This window comes from Pleurodeles waltl, chromosome 4_2 (assembly GCF_031143425.1).
Source record: "Pleurodeles waltl isolate 20211129_DDA chromosome 4_2, aPleWal1.hap1.20221129, whole genome shotgun sequence".
Classification (NCBI taxonomy): Eukaryota; Metazoa; Chordata; class Amphibia; order Caudata; family Salamandridae; genus Pleurodeles; species Pleurodeles waltl.
The window spans coordinates 555,898,099-555,911,826 of NC_090443.1; the positions used below are offsets into that span (position 1 = coordinate 555,898,099).

At 43.8% G+C, this 13,728-nt stretch overlaps 1 protein-coding gene across 4 annotated transcripts in view; it reads right to left on the reverse strand.

Annotated features, from left to right (window-relative positions):
* Positions 1–13,728, reverse strand: part of NOS1AP (nitric oxide synthase 1 adaptor protein) — a 768,603-nt gene that overhangs the window by 102,179 nt on the left and 652,696 nt on the right. For 2 of the 4 annotated variants that reach the window (XM_069232106.1, XM_069232105.1), the window contains exons 8-10: positions 12,405–12,569; positions 10,865–11,030; positions 8,827–8,976 (exon numbers count right to left, since the gene is read on the reverse strand). In XM_069232106.1, coding sequence (XP_069088207.1) covers positions 8,827–8,976; positions 10,865–11,030; positions 12,405–12,569 — 481 coding nt within the window. Of the gene's footprint in view, positions 1–8,540; positions 8,977–10,864; positions 11,031–12,404; positions 12,570–13,728 lie in introns of those variants that run through there. The other 2 variants (XM_069232108.1, XM_069232107.1) reach the window with 1 other exon arrangement.

The following is a 13,728-nucleotide window of genomic DNA, read 5'->3' on the forward strand; positions in this document are numbered from 1 at the left end:
CTACGGGCAATCTTCACTGCAAAAACAACCTGCTCCATGTCTACGATCCATAAACCAAGATAGGACTTTAACAACATCTAAAAATTCCTCAAATCCACCAGCACTAAAACACTCATTTATTTTCCAAACCTAACTTCTAAAATTCATACAGCAATTTCATATAGAATCACAGGTCACAAAAGGTGAAAACATCTCCCATTTTTTCAGTCCTTTTCTGTACCTTGAACTCCTCTGACCAGTGTCCTGTGCTCCTCCGTCCCCTTTCTTCCAAACCAACAAAACACTCTCCACCATGCTCTCTGCCCAGCCAAAGTCTCAAACTATGCAGCCAATAGCTTCCTTCTCAAGGAATACACAAAAATCCTTTCACACCTTTGGTGAATGTCAACAACAATAACCTCAGGTATGATACCCAGAATCCTCAAACAACTGCCGCATACCTTGAAAGCCATACCTGGATGAACCATACCTAGGAACTGAAATCCCACCTCAAGGCTTCCTCCCAACTCAAAGACCCTAAAAAAGTGGTAGTCTACAAACGTCAACGTTTTGTTGAGTTTGAACACCCAGTTGATGATTGCCATGAAGCGGACAATCCAAATAGAACATCATAAACGTATTGCTCTCGGTCTGAGATGACATTTTCTCCCCTACAGACCCCAAATTCCTCTAAACGTTAATTCTCATAGATATTTCAGCTTTCTTTGACAGTGCAATTCACATTCTCTCAATGTCACAATCCAGGTGGATAATGTAGTCAAGTCTTAACTCGAAACAAATTCAGATTTCACTAAGTGAGGAAGAACAATGGATCCACTCAAGCTCACCCTTATATGACTAGACCGGAGTCACATACTTTATGACTAGCTCAGCATCCCACACCCCAACACCTTTTTCAGTCACTTGGTGTACTCTGGCTCCTCACTAAAAAAAAAAAGACTAAAAAAAACTTCACCTCAGAGATAACTAAACAATAGGTATCCTCCTACTGTTGATATAATCTCGGCCAGATTTAGTTCCATTTCCCCAGTTTTAGTTCTTATTTCCTCGAAACTCCACAGTGGGGGGTCATACATTCAGACTGGAAAGCATATCTGAGGGACTGCTTCTGCTAATTGTTCTTTGGGGACACGAATAGTGCGGTTTGAGCATCTCAAGGCTTTTAATCACACATTTCAAGAATTGCTCGCTTTCAGGAAGAGCGGTTCAAAAGATGATTAGCAAAATTGTTCACCTCCTTCTGCCTTTTGACTACACCCTTTTCCAAACACCTATAGTAGCATATCTGGGTTGAGGTCTATAACCATCACTTTTAAATAATTCAGACGATCTATTGTGCATGCATTAAACACAAACCTTTCGCACAGGCACCTTGTTTTCAGGGAAACTCGATGGGTAAACTGGTGTTTAAATGCATTGGTGTGTACTCAATTGTAATACACTGCTGGGAAAGCCTGTAGTTTTACTCACCTGCATTTTTTAACAGTTAGTTATTTTATCTGTATCGGACTGTGTTGCCTTCATTGCACATTTGCACTATTAATGGTCACTTAAGGTGACTAAAATATAATTAAAAAGAAGTAAAAATTATAGTCATGTCCGTAGGTAATGACTTATGGCCCACTGTAAAAATGAAGAAAAAAAAAAGTTTTAAAATGTTTGTTTACTCTGGTCGCAAAAAAATTAAATCAACTGTGCGAAAATGGGAGTGTGCCACATTGTGCGATAAAGCTTGGCGGAGTGGTCACGAAACTTGTGGGTGTGGGTTAGGTGTGTGTGTGTGGGAGGGGGGGTGAAGGTCATGATCGTGATTTAGCAGGATTGTAACAAGTAGTGTGCATGCACACACCTAAACACACACACAGATATATATATATATTGGGAATGGCCATTAAATGAATGCTGAACATGTCCTGCCAAGGTGCACAGCTGAACAATGTACCTGTATGTATCAGTGTTTATTAAGTGCAAACTTCATTAGTTAGCACTCTACAGGGCAGTGGTAGTGGAGGGCTGTCTTCTGTGTTGGAGGGGAAATTGGGGGATGAGTTAGAATCATAATGTAGGCCCAAAGAACCAAGAGGCCATCATGGAACATTGATGAGGACTTTTGTTTGAGTGAATAGATCTGGGGGTGCAGTAGAACAGTCTGGCGGTACCTTATCAATGCTTGAAGAGCTGCCCCATAAAACTTTGTATTGAAGCACATAAATAAATGGACATAAGCCAATGAAAATATTGTACCGTCTACACTGATCTGCCCCTGGTATCCCCTGGTAGGTCTAGGTTAGTAGATGTAGTGTTAGGTATAGTAAATATACACTTACATTGATGATGTAGCAGTAGGCAATGCAGTAGATGTCAGATTTTTGTTGGTCGCCATTATCGACCTCTATCTAGAGTCATGCAAAGGTTGGAGGCCCACATCTATGACTGGTGAGGTATCCTTTAAGTCCTAGTTTTGAAAGTTGTGCACAGATGGACATTGTTGAATGCCTAGACTTCCTTTTCGATGACTGGTAAGTCCCCCCTTGTAAGTTAAGGCTTTTACTGTCTAACAAGACCCTTGTTTGATATCCAACCCCACTGCTCAGGTCTACAACTGCTAAGTCAATCTACCTGTGCTATGTCGTGTATTTGTAGAGCGCACAACTGACCCGCAAGGCTATACTGGACCTGAAAAGCGGGTGCTGCATTGCCGAGCCAGGGCAGAGAGTAGGTTTTCAGTTTCTTGTGAGATCCAAGAACTGTGGAGGCGGCTCCGATGTGCCTATGTAGTGATACATTCGCATTTCCTGTGTCCCCCCGCATTAAAATCCACTCAGAATTTTCTGCACATCCCCAGTGAGCCTCGGCGGCGCAGTGTCTTTCGGTCCTTAATGCTTACTTGTTTACAAGTCACTTTGCAGACTGACCCCTTTCTCCCGACTGAACACAATGTTCTCCTTCAAGAGGCCGCCCGTGCGCTCGCGCTCGCGCTCACCTTGGCTGTCACTCATCCCGAGATACTCCTTAGGGCCTCTGAGCTCAGCAAATTGCCCATCGATTCCTGGAAATCCAGCCGCGGCCACTCACCACACAACAAAACCCCGGAAACCAATTAACCAACGGCCGCGGAAACCGCGCGAGCGCGCGCTTGACCTTTCTGCTTCCAGTGCGTGGCCAGCAATACATTGCATTTTAAGCGCACGGTGGGACTGTATTTTAACGTCCCTTCATTTTTCCGTAATTACATTTCAACGTATGTGTCACAGAGAGGGCCGTAAAAGTGATTCGACTACATGCATCTGTCGAAGCAGGAGAAAGTTGGCACTTACACTAAATTAAATTATAAACACCAAGCAAAAAACAGACGCATAGATTGCCGCTCTGAAATGAAACTATTCGCCATACATTTGTTAATAAGAGGAACGTCGGAACCCGGGTTTGATTCACAAGACATTGGCACCTTGCAGATTTCGTTCCCAATCAATTAACTGAAGGGGGAGACCGCAGTGGAAGTGCTATTTTTGTGACGTTTAAATAGCGGTTGAAACCGAGTGGGATTTGAAGGAGCTGGAAGAATGGTCAAAAGTTGAAAGAAGGCCCACAACAAAAACAAAAAGAAGCATTTTTGAAAAATGACAGATTCTCGGTCTTTCTGATGTTCTCTGGGAGCGTATCCTAGATTGCAGCTGCATTACTGAAACAAGGGTTGGCACAGCTAATAGGTGTGTATTTAATGAGATAGCACATGCAGCATCAGCACATTAGAGCTAGTCACATGGGAGGGAGTCAGCAAGGTGGACACAGAGGGCTACTGTTGTAAAGTCTTCCCTCAAGCAATTCAATACAAGCACTCCAGTGCAGGCGGAAGGTAACACCAAACAACAAATAACACTAGATGTGAGGTGAATACTCCACGGGGCTGAGCCAGGATGTGACTGAAAGTCTGAAGCCAATGGCTAAAAGAGGCTGGTTGAAGAAAGTGAATGGGTGAAAGAGGAGGACCCAAAGCCCACTCTACCTATCTTGTTCGCAACAGGTTTGTTTGACAGAGCCACTCCAGGCTTATTTAATTTAAAGCACACAGAGGGAGAGGTGTTCATTGTCCAACACTGACCTACAAGGGCCACAGCCATGGCAGATTTTCATTATTTCCACACAGGATACATCTACATACAAGGACTGTAAATATGTGTCATGCATATTTTAAGTTAAATTCTTTGTTTGGCCTGTTAAAAGCCTGAGCTTGGGTCCTGAGCTCGGAGACCAAAGGCAGACACCTCTATGTGCTTAAAGATTTTTTTTAAATAACTAAATATAGCTCACACTGGTCATGTCTTTGTGTGACTCATCCACAGCCAGCTAGGCACTATCCACTTTTAGGCATTTTGCAACATATGTGGGCTCTCAAGAGAATCCTCCAGCATACACATAATCTTTAGGAAATTATTTGTTTTAGTACTTCCATAAGTCAAATTAATGACTAGCTTGGAATGCTGAAATGTATGTAGCACATATCAGTTACTACGACTTTGCTGTGCAAAAGATCACTGGACCATGCAAGGCAGTTGACTTGCGCCATATATTTTAAAAACTGAACCACATGGGAATCCCCACCTTCCCCTTAGCAAGCTGTTGTATCACACAACTCTGTTCTAATACATTAATGTATCAGGTGAACTGAGGTGTAGCCTGTTAGCTTAAGGACCTCAGTTTATACCAGCAGGGGATTTTAATTTCTGGGATTGCCACTTTACCCCTAAAAGTACAAGTGGTCATCAAACAGTCTCCTTGCTACCTCCACCTGCTCTCTAACTGGGGGATCATGCTTTTGACAGGGTTGTGAATCCATTCACACTGGGCCTGTCTTCAAATTAAGTCAACTCCAGAGATGCTGAATGTGACTGAATGTGACCACTCAATGTTTCCTCTCCCCAGATCAGCCCTAACTCACGTAGTGTTCTAATAATCAGACCAAGACTCACAAATCTCACCGGCCCATCTACCATAATAAAATTTCTTAATAACAGACTGTCTGCAGTAGTCCTGGTACTGAATCCTTCCAATACCCCAGTTATAGCACTTGTTTGACCGATGATCATCATGAATTCTAAAACCCTTTCAAGTTGCGCACACAACAATACCCCAGATTGGGCATAGAGGAGATCAGCACTGTCAAGAGATCTGCACAAATATACCAAACCTTAATCCTAAACAGTGTCATCAACATCTCCTACAAAATGGTACAGGTCACATAAACAAAATAGGCACACTAAGATATGACCCCCATGTTCAACCAAAAACTCAGAGTTCACACATTATAATCCAATTTCACCATCAGAAACATGCCACAATATTCACAACCGCATCACTACTAAAACCTTACTGGTTGTTACATCTTTGTCCATAGAGCAATAATCCTGATGGGGTCACAGGATGCTCCTGTCCATGCAAATGTGAACTCCGTCCTGACCTTGTTGGGAGGTATTGAGACTCTTGTTTCTGCCACCAGGACCTCACTGTTTGCTCCAGAATTGTGCTCCACTAGCATTTGGCAGGCAGCACCTCCGTCTAAGCCTCCAACACTGACTGTGCACAACAATCGACAGGTAGCTAAATACTTCCTGAATTCACACAAGCCATTAAAACCCTTCTCTTGAAAAAGAAAAGCCTAGACTTTTGTGACTTCATTGGCAAAATGTCCATCTGTAGTACCTACTTTATTAAAGAATTAATCGCAATGCAGCCTTCTACACACATCAAGCACCCATTCCCTTCCATTAAACCACTAGTTGAGTATAAAGGCTTGGCACAACACACATAGGGCTGTGGCCTACCTCCTTTGTGATTCGCACTGTATTGTGGACCAGGGCAAGGAGTCAGTGGTATTCCTGCCTGACCTTGCCATGACATTTGAATATTTTGACCACACAGTGGCAGTTTCAGAGACTTAATAGCATGATTAGATAACTGTCCTAAGATCTTCTTGCAGCGTTGGAACCTCTTGGGACTGAAACCTTTCTCTAACCATAGCTGCTCATATGGTTCATCAACTTTATATTGTGATAAAATGATGTGATTCAAGCCACTAGATGCCACTTCGCCAAAGTACTGACTTACATTCTGTATCCCACTTGGTCTGCTCCCATCCTAGCAACTCAATCCCAAAGCTGGGAAACCTAGACGGTGAAGGGAGCGGAGTGAAGAAAGCAGTTAAAACAGAACAATTCTTAGCAGTCCCTTACACCAAAGTTGCTATCTAACCTTCACAGGAGCTGGTGAAACATGTAAAACTTGTCCACCCAATGAGCATCATATACCTCACGGAATTAACCACTACTGATAACAGTACCTGCCTCTCCAGCGGATAGCTTCAAGATGCCTCCACCATCTTTTATGCTCTTCAGACGCCCAAAACAATAGTTTTCCCAGCTAAAGGTGTTATCAAAACATGGTCGACAATAGTCAGTTATCACTGACCATGTATGACCCAGGGATGATTATGGTTTGTCCTTGGTCCTAAAATCAGGATGGGGTCTTGATCTCTTCCCTTACTGCATGTCCCTTTTTCCGGTCTTTAACAGCTCGGTTGACTGCAAGTCATTTCAGCAATGAAAACTGGCTCAACAGTCGTTGGCAATCTGCCAAATGACCCCACCATTTCTATTCTCCATCCAGGAGCAGATTATGGGCGTAATATTCAATAATAATTAGTACCCAGCTGGCATCCGTCTGCTTACATAGCATATCTTAATCAACCAACTAAACAGTTCTTCTGCAACAAAGATGGAGACTCCTAAAGTCTAATTTGTCACAAAAGAAGAGGGAAAATGGCGCTGCCAGTTAATCACTGAAAACCTCAATTCAGCTCTAGGACCTTCCTAACCATCTTTTAATAACTGCTGGCTTCTATTTTGTCAAATGCTCCACCAGAGAAACCCTTTCTATTGCCTGGTGTCCCTCACCCAGAGCAACCCTGCATACACTGATACCTGCAATTATATGCGCCATGGTAAAAAAATGCAGAAATGCTGGAAGTTCCCTGTGACTGTTCTCAGGATGACCTCTCTGCTGTAGCATAAATATGGATGTAAGTGCCCTGCTGCGGTATGCATCAGGGATGGTAGAGTGATGTGCATCAACTGGCCCGTAGACCTTAAAAATCCATGCAGAGATTTACAGGGTAATGCAACAATTACTTGCATACAACAGAGGACATCCATATTGTTGCTCTGAACCCTTAAGTATGTGACCTGCTGCCTGCTCAAAGTGTTGTACCCTTGATGGCCAGGCAATGCTCTGGGACTTGATGAGCCAAGTCATTGTTGTCTTCAGTTACGAAAGTCAACTACATTACTGACCTAAGAACTTACAGATGCCATGGACTAAGATAAACCTTTAGCCACTGGAATTTATCTCACAGGACCTCCAGATGACCTCAACAGGAGAGTAAGTATGTAACTTCCTGAAAGGACTACAACAAAGTAAGTCCAGGAATAAATAAACCTGCAGCCTCCTCCAATGGTCTGAGAGGCACTCCAGCCTTTTACTCTCGCTAACAGAGGGTGCATGGACACCAAAAGACATGTTTCCTCAGTTAACAGGACCTGGGGATTAAAGGTTTTGCACAGATGAAATTATCATTTGCAAAGTGCTTAATTTGAGCTGGTGGTTTCTGGTGCTGGTCACAGGCACTTGATTGCCTACACTGGCACGCATGACAGTCTGCCACATGGTGGCCCTGTGAGTCTGATTTAGAGATTAGCACAACAACAGTTGTTTATAAGTGAAATATACATTAAAATAACTAATACCAGTAAACAAAGCCATTCTTATAGATTTGGGGTCCTGGTATAGTCGGAATTGTGATATTTGTAGGAATGCGATTGTTAGCAGTTGTGTTGGTATGTCATTGGCAGCACTGGATGGGCAATAAGTAGTGCAACCTGAAATTGCCTCCTGTTGAGTACCCTGGCACTTTTTTTCCTTCAAATTATGGACTGAGGGTTTGCAACATGGTGGCATCTCACAAAAGCGAAGTAAGTGAGGACATGATATTGAACTAAAAAAAAACAGACCAAAACTTCTTCACATGTTTGAACCATGGAGAAAACTTGACACAATTCTTGCTTTTTTGAAGGGAGCACAATATTGCTTGAATCACTGAATGGTATCACCCAACCAGTTTCCGAGAAACCTTCTCAGATTACATGTGGCACACACTGGATCAGGCTAGCATCTGCCTCACTGATTTTGGCAATCCATTATGCCATCTCTGTTATGAACCCAGAGCCACATTAGGCAAGTGGGACATTGTTTTTTTGTTCCCCCGACAGGACACCTTGTTCATAAGCCCCATAGTATTGGTAAAAACCTGTCACATATCAGCCATGTCACAGCCCGACAAGGATCTCATGCCTGACTTACAACTAACTCTTTCTCTGCTTCCCTGACTCAGAGAGGCGTTTGGTCTGCGAGGTATTCTTTCAATTCCCTGAACTCTCAGTCTTTCCTTAGAGAATATACCATCTGCTGTGCATCCCATTAACGCTTACTGCACCTTAACAATGTCCCTTTTCGACTGTGCCTATACTGCAATCTCATCTTCCAGGCTATCTCCCATCATCTGCTTCTGCAGGACATTCATTAGGCGCACGGGTTCCTCCTGTGACCAGGAGTCCCGCTCCTCACTCTCGTCTGTGTTGGACTCGTACTCTGAAGCAATTCCTGACTCCCGGAACTTGAAGAGCTCCAGGCTGCCAAGGATCTCGTCTGGAGATTCTTGGTGGTCACCAGGCAGAAAATGGAAACACTCCAGTTTAACTAAGCAGTTTCCAATACCTAAGGGACTGCTGAAGGCTTGGGAGAAGTCGGTGCCATCGTTCAGCTGCGGCAGTGGGAGGTCCTCTGGACGCGGCGTGGTGCGGTCGCACAGCACAGGAAGGACGTTGGAGCGGAACGTGATCTCCAGTAAGCTGTCTTGAGACCCCACTAAAATGGAAGAAAAGAAAGAATTTTCAATAACTATTTCATAGGATTTGATTGTGTAAGAGTGGAATCATAGAGTAACATGGGTTTTTTGGCGAGGCAAATGACACCAAGCGATCATCATGGCCAATGCTGCATAACTGTACCCAACTCAAGTGTGCATACTTCAGCAGTAGGCCAATGTAAACTGTGACCCTGAAGAGTGAACACTACAAGCTGAGTAACTCAAGCCATTCCTTCAGTGCTGGGCTGTTGCCACTAGTGCTCCAATCCATCCGCAGCCATGGTGCTACTTTGAAGCATGCTGTATCGATGGGACAAGATCATGGTTTGTTCTGGCTTTAGAAGCCGTCTTTCTCTTCACCCAGTTAGAATGCCCACAGTGGATACACAACATAGACAGACCCTTTTCTGAGTGCAGTGGGTTCATTGTGTTTGACCCTCCTGCTTACTCCGAGTTACTTAGACATGTACATAAAACCAACTAAAGTAGTCACTAACAATCTGATACCGACAATTGCTGCATAGATTCGAGATTGACACATATGGGAGGTGATTATGGAACCGATATCGATGTTAAGGATTCTGCATTGGACAACACTGGCCACCGAGTTCCTGTGGCAGATGTTAATACCACTCAGATTCTGGGACTTATACTGATGGCCAATGAGATGAATAGGCGATGTGATTCCGGTACACCCGACTAATAGGCACAAATTCAGAGTAAAACCTCAAAGGCACAAAATGCTCTAATTATGTCAATTACACAACTTTACCACACAGTGCCTGCCCATGTCTTCAGATGATATCACAGATGACATTACAGACAAAATTAAAAATGACACCTTCCAACATGGACATAACAAAAGGCAAAAATGACATAACTATTAACATTCAAATAATATATTTGCAAGATAGGGGATCTTTCATGCTGCGAACGTGTGAGGAGGCTATAGTCATATGTACCCAGTTGCCATCCGCACATTTCTACCAACCGTGTGCCTTCACACACACACACACACTCAATCACTGAAATGCCCACAAGACACCTATCCACCATCACTCCCTTCCTCTGAACACACGTCCTCGACCCCTATTCCTAATCAGACCACCCCTGTGCTCTTGAGACCACTTCATGTACCCCAACTCGCATACACACAACCTACCATCCAAGTGCAGTTCATGCTCATTCCTAGCATCTGTTTACCCTCCTTGTCTGCTCCAGCACTGGATAATCTAAAACACATAGCTCAGCCCGCACGACCATTCAGACACAATCCTCTGATGTGTGCACCATCAGCACACAGACTTACCACCCATGTCCCATGTTTCCGTAGACAGCCCACCACCGATGTGTCCTCAACACATTGCCTGGTGCACGTGGGCCTGTCACATACACACTTCATGCATCCTCAAACTCATCACAAAAGTTTGTGGGACTCTTTTCCCTCCAGAAACATCTGATAACCATGAGCCCAAAGACAAACAGCTGTCACACATCTGCTTGCTACACACGCCTGCACACACTGCTCTGCACATAAAAGCCCGCCTCCCCTGTCCGGAATTATCTGGCGCATGACATAAATTTAACTTTGCTCACAAAATCTGCCAGTGTTTCAGCCTTTTGAGGGATCTGAAAATATGCAATAAATCTGATCCTCAATGCATCTTATATTTATTAATGTAACACACATCTCTATAGCACCAATGTAGCGAGAATGTCATTTATAATTTATACAACCGGTTTGACTTTCTCTCAGATTTTAGAGGATTTTCAGAAGGTACAAATACCCCCTGGCATCCATCTTGCGCTAACCTTGGCCTGGAAAAATGATTGGTCTCCTTGCTCTTGCACTGATCCTAGCGCTCAGAAGAAAGCTGTGTCACTTACTTGTATTGTGTCCCGACAGCTTCAGCTCCAGCTCCTGCACTTGTTTGACCAGCAGAGAAATGTGCTGCAGCATGTCTTTGTTCTGCAGCAAGAGCTGGTGCACGCGAGCCTGCGCTTCCAGGCGCGCTGCCGCCTCGGCAGACAGCTGGTCCTTCAGCAGATGAACCTGTGGAGAAGGGCAAAGGAAGGTTATCAGGTGACTTCTAGAGGTGGCGTGGAAGATACGGAGCATAGAGTAGTAGTGATGATCGAACTTGTAACAATGTCACATGGAACCCTTGCCACCTACACTGGCAATGTCAATGCAGATGCCAGCGCCTCTAATTTTCATTATATTTTGTGGATTTTTTTGAATTTTTAGACCATGAAAATGGCTTAGCATCAAACTGGACGGTGTAAAAGTGAACAATATGGCCTATGTTGATGATTTGGTAATTCTATTGCTACCCTAGTTAGGGCCCCAACAACAACTAAGCAGGGATGAGGACGATTACAAAATAAGCAGTTTAGTAATACATGTTGCAAAAGTAAAAGGATGTGCCGTGCTTGCAAAACACCTGGGGTTTCTATGGAAGATCGGCTCCACAAATCTAAAACTTGCAAGCATTTATCCTTATTTGGGTATATTCGAAGATAGCAAGATACATTGGAACGCACAATCAGCCAAGCGTAAGTACAGATACGGTGAACAGTTTTTGTAGTTAAGAGATTCTCAAAGAAATATGGCTGTGGATCCATTACCCACTTTACTGATGCAATCACACACAAACTTACGACAGTGTTGAATAATTGAATATCTGTGTAGCTATGTTGCCTTGGGCAATAACGGTTGCTAAATGCCTTCTCCCTCGTTATAGGCCATTACCAGTGAGTCTGTACCTAAGGTTCATGGCCATCAACAAGTGGTATAACATTCGATAGTGGGAACACCACCATATTCGTCCACTGTCCCTTAAATCACTAATGGAAATCCCAAAGAAATGTCACAGATTCACATTCTAGCCTTACTTAGACGCACTGTGGAGTGCAGAAGCTTTGGAGGCCTTACACAACTTACACACACACACACACACCTATTCTCTTGCCCAGCAATTTAGGGACCTACAAAGCTCGCCTGGCATTCAAAGCGCACACAGTCATCACAACAGCAAGGGAAAAGGCACCCCCACAGAATGCCTCAACATAGCAAATAATAAAAGGGATTCTTGATTAGGATTCCAAAAAGAGCAAAAACAAAGCTAAGACAACATACTAGCTGCAGAGAACGGTTTCTGACCAGATCCCAATGTTTGGGGCATATCTACTCGGTGGCACTTTCTTCTAAGCAGCCTCCTCCTACTAATGAGCACTTAATGGCTAGCCTGGCGTTTCTGGAAGCATTTCATGAACCTGTGCATTGTGTAAAGGATGTCAACCAGGCTGTAGAATGTCTACCACTGTAGTAGATGGTGCGCCGAATAACACGGACCAATAGAAATAGGCAAAGATCCCTCAAACAACAGATAAAGCACTTCCCAGGGTAAGGATATCAAACGATTACCTGTGCCACGGCCACTTGCGTCTGCTGCTGCTGCTGTTGGAGCTGTTGCTGCAGGAGCTGGATCTGGTGGTGTGTGGACAGTGGTGTCCCCACTGGCAGCGGACTAGAAGCAGGGAGGAGCATCTTAGGGGATGCCGTCAAAATGTTCTCCTGGCACTGCAAATTCTAAACAGAATCAAACACAAGAAATTGTAAAAATGTGCAGAAGCACGAGAGATGTCAATGACTCTGCTTTCCTGCCAATCACATGGGTGGAAGGGGTTTAACTAAATAATTCCCTGGGGTCTGGACTACTGCAAACACATGAGTCTGATATACCTCATCACTGTGAATCCCTTTGTAGTGGACACCATTGCCTCTATGTACGGTTCTCTAAAACTTTGTGTTAGATTATACAGGGAGCCCTATTAAAGTAGTACAAATTAAGGGGGATAACTCAGTAGTTATTCCAGCTCAGACTGCAATCTGGCTATAAGCTAAAGAAGAACTAACAATAACTGCATCTCTACTTAAGATGGATCAAACATGATGGCCCTGAAGCATGAATGGATAAGGCTCTCTAACATCAGGAAGAAAGTAGCAGGCCTTCTCCTAACCACGTGCATCTGTGTGATGACAGGAGACCTTCTAGTACCAGAAAGCTACCTCTGCCTATACGTTTTAGCTCATGCAAGGATGTCTAGTTATCAGTTGTTGGTTTTCTTAGGTACCTAGATCTTTTTTTCCTTATCCATGGAGTCAATAGCTCTGCCCACTCAAAGTAACTCACTCAGCAAAAAACCGGAGCAGAGAAAGACCAACATCAGCCATAGTGCACTGTACTTCAACGTGCCCTTCAGTGGTGCAGATCACGCTAGAGAAAGATATGTGGGCCATCAACACCTAATAGGAACAAACTGGCTGCAGATACATTCTATGATGGGCACAACGTGGTGGAAGGTAAATGCTCTGTGTGAGTAGCGCTAAGGCCTCAGATGTTGGTTTCAGTCTCCCTGTGGTCACATCTTTGGCTCTACAGCCAGTATAAATCTCTGCCCTTTGCCAAATTTAATGCAACTTATCTCTACATGTGGAACAGTCACTGTTCATTCAAGCCTGAATCCACCGATCTATTTCAGTCATGTAACAGAATTAAACTACAAATAGAAGATGGACGATTACTAAACATTTGGGTGTCTGCTCAACAATGCGCATCACAGAGGTTGTGCTTGAAAAAGTGTCTTCTCTGTGCACCTGGGTTTAAATGGATTGAATGCAGCCTCAATGAGCATCTGTGATATATAAGTTGGATTTGCCCAAACTGCTGTTCTGAAGGCGACACTTT